This window comes from Miniopterus natalensis, chromosome 11 (genome assembly GCF_054644295.1).
Source record: "Miniopterus natalensis isolate mMinNat1 chromosome 11, mMinNat1.hap1, whole genome shotgun sequence".
Lineage (NCBI taxonomy): Eukaryota > Metazoa > Chordata > Mammalia > Chiroptera > Miniopteridae > Miniopterus > Miniopterus natalensis.
In genome coordinates this window covers 39,631,094-39,649,036 of record NC_142091.1, presented here as the reverse complement: position 1 = coordinate 39,649,036, position 17,943 = coordinate 39,631,094, and the positions used below count along the sequence as shown (strand labels likewise).

Below are 17,943 nucleotides of genomic sequence, written 5' to 3'. Positions count from 1 at the left end.
ACACAATGTAGAAAACACTGGATAAAGCAGATAAACCAACAAGGGTCGGGATAACACTCATGTTAATAGGAGTTAAAAACCAAACACGAAGGATATAATAACATTTTAACCAGCTTTCTCAGTTTTGTACAGGTATTTATAATAAATCAAGTAAATAACTATTAAATGAAAAGAGAAAATCCAAAGCAAATGATATGTAAGCAGAAGAAAGAAGGGAATCCAATAAAGCCATTATTGTCAATTCCTCTGAAGGTTCTTGTGGTATAGTCTATCCAAAAACTTCATTAGGACAATCCTCTAAGTACTACCCCAACACTACCTATATAGCTGCCATCTAATTTTAGCTGGGTTATTCTCTGTATCTGATAAATGGAAATCAAGTGAGATCATGTTAAGACAGCAAGATTAGCTACATTTCACAGACATTCAAAACTGAGATAATGAACCTGGCATCATGGTTTTTAGCATGTTCCATATTTTGGTAAGAAAATTATTTTTGAGAACACAGACTTAAAAACTGGTATTGGGAGAGAGGAGACATTCTTTTGTGGGAATCTCACTTCATATTTTTACCTTTATGCTAACACACATAGGGTAGTTTAGCAAATTCACGGAAATAACAGGTCATTCAGCCTAAATGCAGACTTTGTGTGACTGATACCCACTACCTCACTGCTGGGTGGTTTGGTGGAGCTAGGGTGGCAGACGGTGACACCATGGATGGAGTCTGGAAATGGAAAATACAAGAGAGAACACACCCTTCAGAAAACTTCTGAGACTCGTCCTGTTCTACCAAGGCTCTGAAACTGGCTTCACCCAGAGTCTGAAGAAACAAACAAGAAAAGCTCTTCTACATAAGCCAATGTTTCTCAAACTAGGAGGACCTGCCAAGAGTACTTGGCCAGCACACTAGGGTAGTGGTTTAGCCCTGACCCTGAATTCAGAGAGGAAAATGGCTGTTTATTATATACCCTGCCCTCTTCACTATGGGGGCTGCAGATCACTTGCCAGGAAAAAAGGTGAGCTGTGGTTATTAGGGCTTCTCTAGACCAGGCAGATGGCAAGCTGTTTCTGGTTCAGATCACTTCCATGCGGTGCTGCCAGAAACATTCCTGTATTTTCTGTTTGCCTATGCTACCTTCCCACCACACCCTCGCCCCCACCACTGGAACATGTCCTCAAAACCTCTTGAATCCCGAGGGAGTATATGAAAATCACTGGTTTAGATTAACTCTTAACCAATGCAAGAATTCCTTGTATAGAGTCCCAGAGAGATGTTTGCCCAGAATTGTAAAGCTGCTCTGTGCAATATCCCAGAGGAGCTTATTTTGTCATTGGGAAGATCTGATTGTTAGAAAGTATTTCCCAATACCAAGCTCAGATCTGCCTCCTTCCTACCTTCTTGTTTTGGTTCAAGTTCTGCCTTTTGAGGTTGCACGGCATAAATCTGTGCTATCCCTTTTTTTCAGACTAATTAAATACTAGTGATCTGTCAATACCCATCTTAAGTCCTACTTCTTCAGTGTTTCCTGCCCTAACAACTCCTCCCACAGTGTCCTGTTTCTTCTGGGTTTCTTAAGTGTTAAGTATGCTTCTGTGGACCACTGCTCCTTGGCACTTATGCTTTACAGTCTTAGTTATCTTTGGCATGCTTTATGCCTTCCTAACAAGAACAGATTGTCCTTGAGGGCTGGACAGACTCAGCCTTTTTTTTTTTTTTTAATATTTTTTTTATTGATTGCAGAGAGAGGAAAGGAGAGAGAGACAGGAATATTAACGATGAGAGAGAGTCATCTATCGGCTGCCTCCTGCACGCTCCCTACGGTGAATCAAGCCTGCAGCCTGGGCATGTGCCCTGACTGGGAATTGAACTGTGACCTCTGGGTTCATGGGTTGATGCTCAACTGCTGAGCCAAGATAGCCGGGCCAGACTCAGTCTTTATTTTTTTTATTTTAAATATGTCTTTATTGATTTCAGAGAGTGTAAGGGAGAGGGAGAGCAAGAGATAGAAACATTAATGATGAGAGAGTCATTGATTGGCTGCCTCCTGCACACACCCTGCTGGGGACCGAGCCTGCAACCCGGGCATGTGCCCTGACCGGGAATGGAACCCCATCTCCTGGATCATAGGTCAGTGCTCAACTGCTGAGCCACGCTGGCCAGCCTTGGTCTTTTTAAAATGTCTACTTCCACATCCCTTCCATGGCGCACTGGGTAGATAACTAGGCCCAAGTGTGCACAGGTCCTCCATGAACTGGTCCTAACCACAATTAATTTATTTACTGTCTACCAAATTTCCTTACAAAAATCCTCCATTCCAATCAGATCTAACTGCCAAACTATATCCTATGTCTTCCTCCTTTTCAAGTGACTTCTTTCTTTCTATCTTAACCTCTCCCCCTTCAGTTCAGGGAATATTAGCCTAGGGTACATGAACTTCTGGACACTGTACATAAAATGTTCCTTTATTTTTGGTGGGAGAGAAGGTTTTACACTTTCATACAACACTCAAAGGGTCCTATGACAACCCTCACAACCCCAAATTAAAATTTACTGTTGCAACTTTTCTTTTTCCTCACTCGAGGATATGTTTATTGATTTTAGGAAGGAAGGGGGAGAAAGAGGAGGGGAGAGAAAAGGTGAAATATTAATGTGAGAAGCATCAACTGGTTGCCTCATGTACATGCCCCAACCAGGGACTGAACCCATAACCTGGGTATGTACCCAGACCTGGAATCAAACCCGCAACCTTTCAGTGTATGGGATAATGCTCCAACTGAGACACACTGGCCAGGGCTGATGTAACATTTTTTTTTGGTCTTGTCTGTTTAACCACGTCTTCTCCTTCAGCTTATGCCTCTAGATCCAAGATTCCAGAGAACCTTCCATATAAGAGTGACTTTTCTGGGCTCTGAACTTATATATATAAATTTCTCTTTAATCCTCACTCCAGGATATTTTTCCCATTGCTTTTCAGAGAGAGTGGGGGGGAGATGGGGGGAGAGAGAGGGAGAGAGAGAGAGAAACATTGATGTCAGAGAGACACATCGGTTGGTTACCTCCTGCTCGAGCGCCGACTGGGGCTGGGGATTGAGCCTGCAACCAAGGTACGTGCCCTTGGCCGGAATCAAACCTGGGACCCTTCAGTCCATGGGCTGAGGCTCTAACCACTGAGCCAAACCGGTTATGGCATATATATAAATTTCTATACCATTAATCTGATTGATTTATTACGTGCCTTGTGAAACTTTAAAATTAGTATCTTCATTGTGACTTCTTTTTTTATTTAGTGTTTCATGACTGTAAACTCTTCTTAGCGGGTTTAGTGCCTTTTTGTTGTGTGTACCACCTCGTATGAAGCAGTTATCAAAATAATACTCTTGATACAGATGAAGATGGTGAATCATTTTCAAAATAATCAGTGTTTAGAAACTGAATTCTAAAGGTACACATCATAGCTGAGACACTGATGGAGCTGGGCAAAATGCCAAAATGAGCTACCACACCTCACCTCTGCTTTACGAATATTTTCTCTAGCTTCATCTATTTTCTGTTCCAGCTCTGCTCGGCTTTGTTCTGATACTGCAGCTCCATGACATTCCAGATCATCTAGAACCTATTAAAGAAAACAGAAAGAAAATGATTGATTTTTCTTAAGTGATTAGAGTATTTAGATAATTTAAAAGACTTTAGTAAGGAATGGCAATGATTAATTTTTTAACCTTTAATTTTTTTCAGTTTTTATTTGTTAATTAAAAAAACAACAACCTGAAATAATTACAGACCCCAAAGAAGCTGCAAAAGTAAAACAGAGTCCCTTCCTTCAGCTTCCCCAAATGGCAACAATGTGCAGAAGTACAGTACAATATAAAAACCAGGAAATTTACATTGGTACAATCTATAAACCTTATCTGGACTGCACATTTTGATATGCATACCTTTAATTTTTAAAAACTACAAAAATATGAAGTATTGTTGCACAACAACTAACAAAAAATGGCAAAAACTCTGTTATACCTGCACACCCCACCATGTATCTGACTCCCCAAGATAACCACTGTCCCATCAATTTACATGTATTTTTTTCAAACCATTTCTTATGTGTTTCCTACATACTTGCAGTTTGTTTAAAAAAATAATTAAATGACATCTATCCTCTCAATGTGTTTAAGAAACCTTTTTATGTTTTTAAAAATAGACTGACTTCCTACTCTAATTAATCCATAGATTCAATAATTTAACTGTACCATGCTTTATTTACTCTTGATCTACTGCTAGTTGAGTTTGCAAATTTCTCATTATTATAAATAGTACTGTACAAACAACCTAGTCAATGACTTCTTGAATACATATGGGAATATTTATTTAAGATAAAACACGTAAGTGGAAATTGTACATTTAAAAAAAATATATATATATCTTTATTGATTTCAGAGAGAGGAAGAGGGAGAGAGAGAGATAGAAACATCAATGATGAGAGAGTCATTGATCGGCTGCCTCCTGCACGCCCCCTACTGGGGTTTCAGCCCACAACCCAGGCATGTGTCCTGATGGGGAATGGCGGCCGGGCTAAACACCTTATTCTTCACTCATTAATAAACTGACTAAATTATCTTATGACACTGAAAAGTAGTGGTGATGACGGGTACTGTTTTCTTATATTATCACTGTAGCAGGCAGAAAGGCCTCCAAAGATGTCTACATCCTAATCCCTGGAACTGCATATGTAAGATAATTTGCAGATATATTAGAGTTCTAGGCCTTAAAATAGGGAGATTATCCTGAATTATCTGAGTGAGCCCAATCTAATCACATGACCCCTTACAAGCAGAGAACTTTCTCTGGGTGAAGTGAGATGAGCCAAAAGGGAAGTCAGCGAGATTCCAAACTCTGAGATATAGAAGCCCACGCCCAAGGACCAGAGAGATTGCCCTTTAGTAGCTAAGTGTATCCCCCAGCTAATAGCCAGGGAGGAAACATGGAACTCAGTCTTACAGTTATAAGGAACTAGATTTTGACAACAAACTGCATGAGTTTGGAAGCAAATTCTCCCCCAGAAGCCAGCTTGGCTGATATCTTGACTTTGGCCTTGTTAGAGCCAGAGCTGAAAAACCAGCTAAGCCCACTAAAACTTCTGACCTCCAGAACTGTGAGATAATAAATTTATATTGTTTTAAGTCACTAAGTTTGTGGTAATTTGTTATGGCAGCTATAGAAAACAAATATAACCACTGAGTATAATGTTTACTGTAAATTTCAATATATCCTCGTCAGGGTGAAAAAGGTTTCATTCAGCTGGCTAGGAATTTTATTTTATTTTTTACCGACTAAGGGATACTAAATTTTATCACATGCTTTTCTTGGACAACTAAGAAAATTATCACAGAATTGTTCATCTTTATTCTATAAGTGTAGTTTATTACATTGCTAAATTATCTAATGCTGAATCGTCCTTACACCCTAATTAGTCATGTGCTTAAAACACAGCTAGATTCATTTCTATTAAAATTTATTTAGCATTTTTACGAGTTTGTTGCACTTTTGTTAAAAATTAATTGACCGTATACGTGTGTGCCCATTTCCAGACTATTTTGTTCCATTCACCTATAAGTCTATTCTGACACCAATATCGCAACATCTATTTAGTTTAGTCTTAAAGATACATTTTCATGGAATCTATAATTGTGTCTTCAAGAAATGTGTCTTGGGGATGGAAAGCCAAATTCAACAGGTTTATGCCTCTTCCATCGCCTAAGAGACTATAATACATTATCACTAGCCTTTCTTAGGCAATTTTGTGGTGAACAGATGAGTTACTGTGTTGCTGCTAGAGGCCTTCAAGGAGTTTCCGAGCTAACTAGATAGCTGAGAGCAGTAACTGAGTTCTGAGAAATTATAAAAGAAATATAGGATATTCTTCACATTAATAAAACTCAACTCTTTAAATTGGTTAGATATTTGGCTTAAGCTAAATGGAGCCTAAAACTCTATTATACTTGCCCGTTGCTGGTGAACAATGTTTTTGTGCTCACGTGCCACACGTGTGGCCCATTTCCGAGCCTCCTTGTTTAGACTGTGCTCCTCTGTGGTCCCAGTTTCTGATTCTAATTGTCGGCTCTACAACACAAGAGAGAACAGAGAGAAAAGTGCTGTTATTCTTACTGAAATCAAAACCATTTTGTAGGTAGATCGGAGGGCCTTCACTTAATCAGCACTCAAAACATGAGAGGTACTCCATTACTATGGGACATTAACAGAAGACAAAGAGGACAGTCTGAAACCATAAATAACCATAGGTTTTTGTCTTACATCGCTGAACATTAAAGCTTCATCTCTAATACGGTGGATTGATCCATTTGGAGTGTGAAGAAAGCTAGCTAAGCAAAGAAAGAAAAAGGATTCATGCCAGCCTACTACGGCACTAAAATAGCTGCATAGGTAGAAATGGAAACAATTCAATAGTTCAGTGGGATTAAAGAAAGGTTCACTGGATAGAGTGAAAAGAAACAATAACAGCAATTCAAGCTCTCTCCCCCCCCCGGAAGTATTGGGTTTGATTTAGTTTCAGGTCCATCACTAACTTACCACCAAACCTCAAACTAGCTTTTACCCTTCCTCTAGACTTTCACGTCATATGGAAGATAGCGGTGCTAGATCAAATGATCCCCAAGGGTTTCTCCTAGTCCTAAAATGCTGGGATTGTATTTCACAAAGAACAAACTGCAAAATCTAAATAAATAATAGTAATAGTTAACCCCTACTGTTCAAGGCACTGTGGAAAGTATTTCACATACTATTTTTATAATAACCTTATGAGATGGGTCATAAACCAAAGCTCAGAGAGATTAAGTAAAATTTCCAGGGTCTATCAGATATTAAATGTTACAACTCTTATTACACAAATCCGATTACAAACTCAGAACTCTGAACCACTAAACTCTTTTAACTTTCTCTAAACTCTTAAGGATTCATGAAAAAAAATCTTTACTAAAATAATTAGGAAAAAATTTCTTAACTATGAATTATCTAAAGAGAATTTCAATACAAAAAGAAGCAATATTTTAGAGTAGGAAGATCTTAGAAAACTGGCTTTTGCAAGGTCACATAGCTCAACATTGGTAGGGTAAGTAGAATTTGATAAATTTGATCAAAAATTTAATATTTTTGTTGAGATTGTAGGCAAGGATGAAAAACTTTTACTCTGTGCAGGCATTTCAGTTAATATCTATATAATCTAAAGTTAGATTACATAAAAAATGGAATTGAAAGAGCAAAAGAATCAAAATCCAAATCTAATCAACTTTACAATTACACTTAATATTCTTTTTTTTTTTAGAATTTTATAGTTTTATTAACACAAATACAATGTGTACACAATCTGTCTATTCATTTTCTTCGCTGCGCAGTCTGGCATTGGGATTGGTGACTCCGATGGCCAGCTGGGCTGCTCTTTCCACAATGGCTTTGAGGTTTTTTGAGACGTTGTGAGCAATCTCAGCATAGTAAGATTTGTTGCACATCAGCAGCACTTCAAGCTCCTTGACATTGTGGACCAGAAACTTCCAAAAGCCACTGGGCAGCATGTGCTTTGTTTTCTTGTTGCTCCCATAACCAATGTTGGGCATCAAGATCTGGCCCTTGAATCTTCTGCGCACCCTATTGTCAATGCCTCTGGGTTTCCGCCAGTTACGCTTAATTTTGACATATCGGTCTGACTGGTGCCGGATGAACTTCTTGGTCCTCTTTTTGACAATCTTGGGTTTCACGGGGGGTCTGAGGGCAGCCATGGTGCCGGATAGGAGATGGTTGCCACCTCCGTAGGCAGCGCCGAGAAAAGCTACACTTAATATTCTGAATCATTCTTTAGCCACTAGGAATCTGGAAACCAATATTATTATATTTTGCTTTGCTAAATGAGCTAGGAATTTAAATTTCTATCTGTCCTCAGAAGTTCAGGGTTTAAAATGTTAAACCTTGGATGCTGATACAAACGCAATCTACATTAGCCAGAGGAATCTGATGTACACAGGTAGTAACGGGTATTCTGAAGAGCCCATGTATAGGTTTTTAAGCCAGTTAGACTGAGTTTTAATCCTCTCTATGCCATATACTAGCTGTATGATCTTGGGTATATTAACTAATCTGAAGCTTAGTTACACCTGAAAATTGGTGAAAATGTCACCTGTCTCATGGAGGTTATTAGGATGAAATGAAGTCTATCTCAAATGTCCTCTTATAGTATCTACTACATATATTAAGTATCCAAAATGGTTTGTTAATGTTAAAGACCCAACTGAAAATTATTTTAAACATAAAATTTAAAAATCCAAATAATACCTAGGTTCTTGATTACACAAAAAATGAATAAAAAAGATCGAAGGTATACTGAAAGATCTTAAAGATAATGAACTTGTAGGGAGTAGAGTAGATGAGAAAGGAGGCAACTGATGGAGAAATTTAATTTTATTACTGAACAAAGTTTTAGGAACAGGTAAATAGGTCTAAAATAGGTCTAAAATGTGTCATGTTGCAGACAGGCAATAGTCCATAGGCTCAGTGTCTGTTAAGTTGAAATGTGCTTCAAAATAGGATAGGAACAACAGCAATTTCAGAAATACAACAGAAATAACAGAATAGAGCGGTTAGTCCTTCCTGCATGTCCTACAGTCACCCGGCAGGAAGTGTGAGTTAATGAGCACTGACTGGTACTCTGCACTCCAGGCAGGCTTAGTGCTACCAGCTCCACGAGGAAACCAGAAAGCAAGTAAACAACAGCTCCATGCTCACAGAGAAGAACATTAACAGTCCAAACTGAGTAAAAATAATTATTTGGGATTTTATTCTTTGTGGGCAGTAAGAATACTTAATTTACAACAAAACAAGAAGTACACACAAAAGTATTTTAAAAAAATGATTATTCTAAGTACTTTTTCAATGGCTGACAATCTGGGATGATTTTTATAAAAATATGGGCATTTATCTTTTTCCATTATGAAAAAATTAATTGCTCCCCATTTCTTCTTCTCAGAAAACAGAGCAGCATGCAGAAAGAACATTAAAATTCCAGTCAGGACAGTAATGTGCCACTAATTCACTGTATGGCTCTGGACAAGTCTCTTTTCCTTTCTAGGTTTCAGTTTCCCTTGTAATAAAGCAAACATCAGCTCTAAGGTTCTTTTCAGCACTCCTGTTGAGGAAAACTAGGGTGCTTCAAACAAGATGAAAAATGAGAAGCTCAACCTTTTCCCTATAAACAGGAAAGAAAATCCCCAATTTATAGGGGAAAATGGAACGCCCCATCTTAAGCATTCAGTGGTCCTTTATACACATATATGTAACTTTCCTCCCAACAGCAGGTCCCACCCTTCATTAACATGCAAACCCACACATCCCGTCGCTCCCACCCTTGACACCCGCATATACCTCAGCTATGGTCATTCTCAGAGTACTGACAGGGGAAAGCTCAATATCCACCAGTTGGGCGGCTTTTAAACTCTGCCCAGTAAAGATTGCACAAGGACAGAAAACAGCATAGTTAGAATTTTAAGGCAAATAGGGACACAGCTAAGAACATTTAGTGCAGTGTCAAAAAAGGACTTAGGGTTGCAGTTAGGACAAGTGAGATGAGTGTCATTATTATTCTGATTTTCTGAGGAAAATGGGCAAAGATAAAATAATCTCAAATTAGTCACAATTTTAAGTAAAGCTTGGCAAACCTGTCCATACTCTGTATCTTCTAATGCTCTGCTTCATCCCTCCCAGGCTTCAAAGAAGTCAAATTATAGAACAATGTCACAGAATCATTAAGCAAAAGCTGATTTATTTAAACACCGCACCCTACTATAAACGGCAATGGCTATAATCTAAAGAAAGATGCCTTTTCCCCTATATTTCTTTATATAGCCACTAATAGGGCAACTTAAATTTTAGTAAGAAAAGTAATGAAGATATCTCTAGCAATGATACCATTAAACTCTGATATCATAAATTCCCCTGGTTTTGATTCTAGGTTTACCAACAGAACTTACCAATGTAATCTGACTCCCGTCATGGCCTGCCTACATTGAGATCATGTGCTAGAAATGCGGGCACATAGATATATGCTGGACAGGGGATTTCTCATCTTGTAGAAGTTATTATTATTATTTTTTGGTTATCAAATTAGCTTTTGTGGTTTGTTAAAAATTTAAAAATGGCATTTTTCATAGAGTAAACTCAAGAATAAAAATGGATGATTAATGTTTGCTTTTTAAAAATTGGCAATTTGGAATCTGTGTTAATACTTTAACATTCTAAGAAATCTGAAAGACATTATAAAGGGCCTATACTTTTGTACAAAACCAATAAAATATTGCATATATTCATTATTCTATTTATTAATTATATCCTGGTCAAAATTTAACCACTGGTTTCTTTGAAAGGGTATATATGCAAGGAATTTCATGGATAGAAAGTATAATTTATATTTGAATGGAAAAAAACACCCCTTTATTGAATAGTTTTTCTTCTTAGTTCAGTATTCAGCAGTAACTCGTCTTATAATTTAACCCAATTTAGTTGAAAGTTGTTAGCATAAAGATCCTAGGTGTGTTAGTCACGTTTTACAAAGAAGAAATGTCATAGTTTCTCTGCATCCTCAGTTTGTTATAAAATTAATGACATACTCAGCTTTTTTCTGTCTGTCTATTTCAAGGATAACAGTTATTAGAGCATGAATACAGCTTAAAAACTAATGAAATGAAAACCTGGAATTCCCTTACAGTATCACTGTCACAAGGCTGGAACTGGAAGGGCTGGGGTTTGTGAAAAACAGCATTTTCTTGTAAAAACAGCTGAAGATTATAATCCCGTACCACCTACAGAGAAAAGAAAATACATTTAAGTATTTAATAAGGTTAAAATGACTAGTAATTACATTTTAAAGTTTAAGATTTATTCTGCTGGGCTTTCCAAAAACGAGAAATCATCCAACACTACACGGTCAGAAAGAAATGATAATTACACTTTTTTTTCATTTTAGATAACCGTAGTTACTCACATGTCCTATTTTCTCAAGAATCTAAATTTGGAAAGTACTACTTTAGAAACTCGTCCAGATATTGATACTAGACAATATACAATATTTTAAGACAACAAGAAGATAGCTATTATCCAAAAAGCTGTTCTTCTTAATGTGTGTGTGTTTTTGTGCACATGTGAATAGGGGAGGATATTAGTCTCTTAAGTCTCTCCCAGTTCTAAAGTTTTCTGGGTCTTTTTTCTCAATATTATTTTGTATTGGTTTCAGATGTACAGCTTAGTGGTTAGACTTTACATAGTGTCCCCATCAATATTTCCAGTACTGGCCCCATACATAGTTATTGCAGTGTTACTGACTGTATTTCCTACGCCTAACTTACTTCCCTGACGACTTTACAACTACTGATTTGTGCTTCTTAGTCCCTTCATTTCCTTCACTCAGTTGTAGGTCTCTTACAGTCTGTTTTATGGAGATTGCCATCCATTGCTATGGGTAACCTCATCCACAGCACAAAATAGTGTTTTTACCGTACTTCTTGCCACCTTTTCTAAGAGGTTACAGTATAATTACCATTTTAAAGCACACCAAGGAGCCAGACTAGAAGGGAATTTATATAGCAGGGGAGTTCTGATACACAGGAAATAGCAAAAGAAATAGCACAGAGAGATAGCAACCTGAAAAGAATTTATTGCACTATTTGCTCTGGGAAAGAACGGAAATCAGCAACATTTGGCTGTGCAGAAACCCGTTTTGCCACACCGCTTACTCTGCTCATCTCATTGGCAGTATATTACGGCTCATTAGTGCCTCTGCCAGAGGAAGACAAAATCAGCTTAAAGCAGCTCTGCAGCTATACCTTAGTAGTCCTGGGACAAGGGTTCACTGAGGAGACATAGAAAGTGGAGGTGTATTTTTGCACTTTGTTTACCAGTAAAATCCCAGTTGTTTCTCTGTTGCTCCCCTGCCCCCCATTCAATAACCACTTATTGAGAGCTTACCAGGCCCGATGTTAAATGTGGGGGTGAGGGGGTGTATGTAAAAGAATAAAGATAAATAACCAAAGTTCGTATCTTCAAGGAATATAAAATCTGGAAACTAGGACACCCAAACAGGTTACACAATTAAAATACACTATGGAAGTATGTAGAGGGTACTAGGAGAAAACAAAAGATGATCGTTAATCCAGACTGAAGCGGTGGGGTGCAGTGAGGAGTGGTTGGGAGAATTTGGTCAGGGAAGGCTGGCTGAATAAACATATTCTCAAAGGGTAATGTGTTTTGTTCTTTTCCTGGATTCCAGTTTAAGCTAGAGTAGCTTAAGGGAAACTATACAAGCCAATTATTTAGTTACCTTGAGGTACAGTTTGTATAAGGCAGGATAAATGCTTAACTCTTTCCCTTTATTATCTAGTTCTCAGATTGAGTTTCTCCCCTAGCAACCTCCAATGAATGACCAATTAAGCTTTAATAAATTACAATTATAAAGTTTAAGATTTAAAAATATTCAATGGGCCCTAGCCAGTTTGGCTCAGTGGTTAGTGTCGGCCTGCGGACTGAAGAGTCCTGGGTTCGATTCCAGCCAAGGGCACATACCTCAGGGGCTCAATCCCCAGCCCTGGTTGGGGTGCATGTGGGAGGCAACCAACCAATGTGTCTCTCTCACATCGATGTTTCTTTCTCCCTCTCTCCTTTCCACTCTCTCTGAAAAGCAATGGAAAAAATATCCTCGAGTGAGGATAAAAAAAATAAAAATATTTCATGGCCTGGCCAGCGTGGCTCAGTAGTTGAGCATTGACCTAGGATCCAGATCGGGGATCGATTCCTGGTCAGGGCACATGCCTGGGTTGTGGGCTCGATCCCCCAGTCGGGGTCGTGCAGCAGGCAGCCAGTCAATGACTCTCTCATCATTGATGTTTCTCTTCTCTCTCTCTCTCTCTCTCTCTCTCCCCCTCCCCTCTCTCTTCTCTCTCTCCCTCTCTCTTTCTTCTCTCTTCTCTCTCTCTTCCTGTCTCTGAAATCAATAAAGACATTAAAATTTTTTTCAATGTGTTTTAATCCACTGCAGGTATCATAATTGAGGCTGCAACTATCCCATCTTTGGCTAGCAAGATCTCATCCTGTGTCCTCTTTATACAATTTAGTAGTTTTTGATAGTTTCCTTGCTTTCTATCCTGTTGTCCCAGCAACTTTTGATGAAAAGGCTAGTCTTTCTTCACCAAATGGCCTTGGCAACCTTGCCAAAAATCAATTGGCCATAAATGTTTTGGTTTATTTCTGGAATCTCAATTCAATTTCATTGGTCTATATATCTTTCCTTATGCCAGTACCACACTATCCTGATTACCATAACTGTGCAGTGAGTTTTGAAATTCTGGAAAAGAAAAAAAAGGCCATTGGAATTTTGACAGGGATTGCATTATTGACTCTGTAGACTGCTTTAGGGAATATTACAATATGAGTGATATAAAAATCTTCTAATCCATAAACATTTATTATTTCTACTTATTTTGGTCTTCTTTGATTTTAGCAATATTTTGTAGTTTTCAATGTTCTAGTCTTTCATGCTCTGGGTTAAATTTTTTTTAGGTATTTTATTTTCCAGATGTTACTATAGTTAGAATTGTTTTCTTAATTTTCTTTTGGTTCATTTATTAATGGAGAATAGAAGCACAACTGATTTCTGTGTTTTGATCCTGTACTTGCTACTTTTGCTGAATTCGGTTATTAGTTCTAATACTTTTTTGTGTGGATTCTACAAGATTTTCTATATAAATCATGTCACCTACAAACACAGATAATTTTCCTTCTTCCTTTTCAATCTGGATGCCTTCTATTTCTTCTTGCCTAAGTGCTCAAAGACCTCCAGAACAATGGTGAGTAGCAATAGTAAAAGTGGGCATCCCTTGTCTTGTTCCTGGTATTAGCGGGGAAAGCTTTCACCAATGAGTATGATATTAGCTGTAAGTTTTTCCTAAATGTCCTTTACATGTTAAGGAAGTTCCCTTCTATTCCTAACTTGCTGAGTGTTTTTATTATAAAAGAGTATTGCATTTTGTCAAATGCTTTTCCTGTGTCTTTTGAAATGATCGTGTAGTTTTCCCCCTTCCTTTGATTAGCTTTACTTTTTTGGTTAGTCTTCAAGGTATTAAGAATGGCAATACTAGACAATTTAATTTTCAAAGAAATATAGAATGACACTGTTACTTTCTGAATTGTTAAAAGAGCTACATTATCAATTGGTTTCCTGAAGGAGTTTCCTTAAGCAGACAGAAAGCGATCACACATAAACAAACTAGAAAGGCCAGCAGAACTATCTTTAGAGGTTACTATTCTAGAGAAAATATCTATGACAGCATCTGCTTCAGTTATATATACAAAGCATTTCATAAAATATTAAGGAGAAAAGCAAGCTTCATAAATAATTAAAATTAAACAAAAGCTCCTAGGGCTAGCTGTTTCCCTTCAGGGGATGAAAAATAGAGAGTGCCATAACATTTATAGTGTGTCACTATCAATAACCCCAAAATATCTTCTGAATATGTATAATTACAATTTAGATGTGTGGGAAAAATGGATTTTCTCTCCAAAAGACAAAGTAATAATGATGTAGAATAAAAACCTAAGGACGTTTAAAACTCTTCTTGGGTTATCACTGGGTGGCTTTCAGCAGTATAACAAGAGCAGCATAAATAGCTCTTCATAACAGAAAAGTACATGGAATAAAGCTTTGGTAGATGTGAGCTTTTCTGGTACTTGGAACAAAAGGGCATACCCCCTAGCTACATCATTCTTACGAAGTTTTTATTACTACTGCTCTCAATCTAAACAGAAGCGCATCTCATTCATTCCTTATCCCTGGGGAACAAGATACTCATATGAGTGAACGCAGAGGAAAATAAAAGCTTCTCTCTTTATGTGCCCAAATCAGTTTATACATTTTTAATTCACTTTCTATGTAAATAATATAAGCTAAAGAAAGGAAATAGTATAGTAGTAGAGCATGGAAAATACTATGTGTGAGTGTGTGACCTCAGGCAAGCCATATAAACTCCCTGAGTCTGTTTTCCTCTTTATAAAATAAGCAAGATAATGCCAACTTCCACATAACTATCTATCTATCTATCTATCTATCTATCTATCTATCTATCTATCTATCTATCTATCTATCTATCTATCTATCATCTATCTATCTATCATCATCTATCCATCCATTCTTCTTTCTATATATCAGCCCTTTTATATCTTTTATTGGACCCTGGGGGTGGGGGAGAATATAGGAAAATAGAAATAGGACAGGATTTCAAAGCAACAGACTAGCAATCTTTATAGTTCCACATCAACTTAACATTTTAAATGTTTTTCTTGAAATAGAATTGAAGCGATGGTACACGGAAAACAAGAATAAATATAAAAGGAAGCATTCAGGAAGAAGAGTCTGTGCTCCTTTTCTTCCTATCTTTGGACATTATCCCATGAGATAAATTCCGATTTTTTCCAAACAATTTCTTATGGTATGAGCCAGTTCCCACCCTCCTTGTCAAAAAATAGAATTGAACTGGCTCTTTTATTTTTATTTAAATTAAAAAAAATTATTGATTTGAGAGAGAGGAAGGGAGAGAAACTCTGATCTGTTGTTCCACCAATTTATGCATTAATTGGTCGATTCTTTTTTAAAAAAAAGATATATCTTTATTGATTTCAGAGAGAGGAAAAGAGAGGGAGAGAGAGAGAGAAACATCAATGATGAGAAAGTCATTGATTGGCTGCCTAGCCTAGCCCGCGACCCGGGCATGTGCCCTGACCGGGAATCGAACCCCAATCGCCTAGATCCTAGGTCGATGCTCAACCGCTGAGCAACATCCGGCCAGGCAATTGGTCGATTCTTGTATGTGCCCTGACCAGAGACCCAAATGGATATGGCTATCAGGTGATGCTCTAACCAATGGAGCAACCCAGTCATGGCTGAACTGTTTCTTTTAAAACAACAGTTATAAAATGAATATATTTTGACAAATGCATGCACTCAGTTAGGAAACATTGACTATGTACTACTTAATTTATCAGAAAGAAACAAGTACTAGTCACAGGAACAATTTATCTTCCAAAGGACAGTTTCTCTACTGCAAGAAATTTTAATCTGTACATAATGTGACATGTGACATGTCAGCTAAGTTAGTGAATCTCAATACTTTTGAAGGAAAAGATTATTATCAAAGAATGACAGTGCCCTGGATGGAGTGGCTCAGTTGGTTGGAGCTTGTCCTGTACACCCAGAGGTGGCAGGTTCGATTCCTGGGCAGGGCACACATACCCAGGTTCAATCCCCAGTTGAGGTGTGTGTGGAAGGTGGCCAATCGATGTTTCTCTCTCTACAAATTTTATATATTTTTAAAATGATTTGAGAAAGAGAGAGAGAGAGAGAGAGAGAAACATGGATGTGAGAGAGAAACATCGATCGGCTGCCTCTCGAACGTGCCGCAACCAAGGATTGAACCCGAAACCGGGGTATATTCCCTGACTGAAAATTGAATCCTCCAACTTCCAGTGTACCAGATAAGGCTCTAGCCAACTTAGCCACACTGGCCAGGGCTTGCTGTTTTTGCCTCCCATCAAAGTCTGTCTGTCTGTCTCTCTCTTTTCCTCTCTAAAAATCACTAAAATAAAATAAAAATTTAAAAAAGAATGACAGCATTTAGAGGTAAGGTCTTGTTTTTTTAAAAAATAGGATATTATAGTATTCATTCCTTTATTGATTATAAAATGCTATTTCCCCCTTAGTGCCCTTTTATTATTCTTTGCACTGACACATGACCTTGTTTCCCCATATGAATGTGTTGAATGCATTCAAAATTTGAGTGGAAGATAAAACTCTTTAAACCATTCTCCTCAAAAGCAATGTACATGGCAATAGACTGATGTTTTGAGCCAGACCGGATCATCTCTACCCCTTTCCACCTTTGTGTCAACTCTTCAAAGAGAACTTGATACCCTCCAACTTTGTTAGAAGCAATACTGTTTCCAGGAAATCTGTCTTTAAAGCATTCTTCTAATATCATTGGTCTCTTCATTTAGTTTGTATTTAAAAATCTTTTCGATTTTAAAATGGACATCACATACTGCACTAAAGGTAAGTTACCTTGCCGGAGGTTTCTAATAAAAACTGGAATGTGTTCTGCACAGCTTGACATGCTTCTAGCTCAGTCCGGCTGAAAGCTATTAAATAATCCTTCAGATGATCATACACATTTCCATCAAGAGCCTGTAAAAGATGAAAAAGCAAAACCAAAAAATTATGATAAAGCTTTGACACATAACGCCTCCTGTCTACAAGGTAAGTTCAGTTTAAAAACCTATTAACAGTAAATTAACAAAAGATACAGATTATTATGTAAGAGTAAATATAAACAGTAAATAATCATTTGGGAAAATGTTGAATCTCTCTAATAAGTAGAAACTAAGAAAGGCAAAATCTAATATTGGTAAAGCTGTGGAAAGACAAAACTTGGAGACAAAATGCTTGGGTTCTGACCTTTGCTTCTCTGCTATTGGCTGTGTCAATTCTGTTGTCACTTTAGTGGAATAGGTGTGGAAGCTAAATGAAATAATGGGTACAAAAGCCTCTAGGCACGGTGCCTGGAATAGACACTCAATAAACATTAATCTCCTCCATTTTCCCTCGTCCATTATTGGTAGGATTATAAATTAGCATATTCTTACTACAGAGCAGTCAGAGAAAAAACGTAATTGAAATAGTAAAAAAAAAAAGGAAAAGTGGCTCAATTTCAGTTTTGGGAAAGAAACATCAGTGTAATGTCTATGAAGAGTTTTAAACACTTTTATTTGTTTAAGCATAGAACAGGACTCTTTAAAACTGAAGAGAAAAAAAAGGAGAGAAAACCACCAAATATGTGAGAAATGATTAA

General features: G+C 37.5%; 1 protein-coding gene and 1 pseudogene across 4 annotated transcripts in view; both read right to left on the bottom strand.

Annotated features, from left to right (window-relative positions):
* The window catches only part of FCHSD2 (FCH and double SH3 domains 2), a 167,974-nt gene that overhangs the window by 21,977 nt on the left and 128,054 nt on the right, over positions 1–17,943 (bottom strand). For 3 of the 4 annotated variants that reach the window (XM_016208483.2, XM_087821670.1, XM_016208484.2), the window contains 4 exons: positions 17,157–17,279; positions 10,762–10,857; positions 6,002–6,118; positions 3,513–3,617 (listed from right to left, as the gene is read on the bottom strand). In XM_016208483.2, coding sequence (XP_016063969.1) covers positions 3,513–3,617; positions 6,002–6,118; positions 10,762–10,857; positions 17,157–17,279 — 441 coding nt within the window. Of the gene's footprint in view, positions 1–3,512; positions 3,618–6,001; positions 6,119–9,424; positions 9,497–10,761; positions 10,858–17,156; positions 17,280–17,943 lie in introns of all 4 variants that reach the window. The other variant, XM_087821671.1, reaches the window with a different exon arrangement.
* Positions 7,328–7,873, bottom strand: LOC107533689 (large ribosomal subunit protein eL32 pseudogene; annotated as a pseudogene).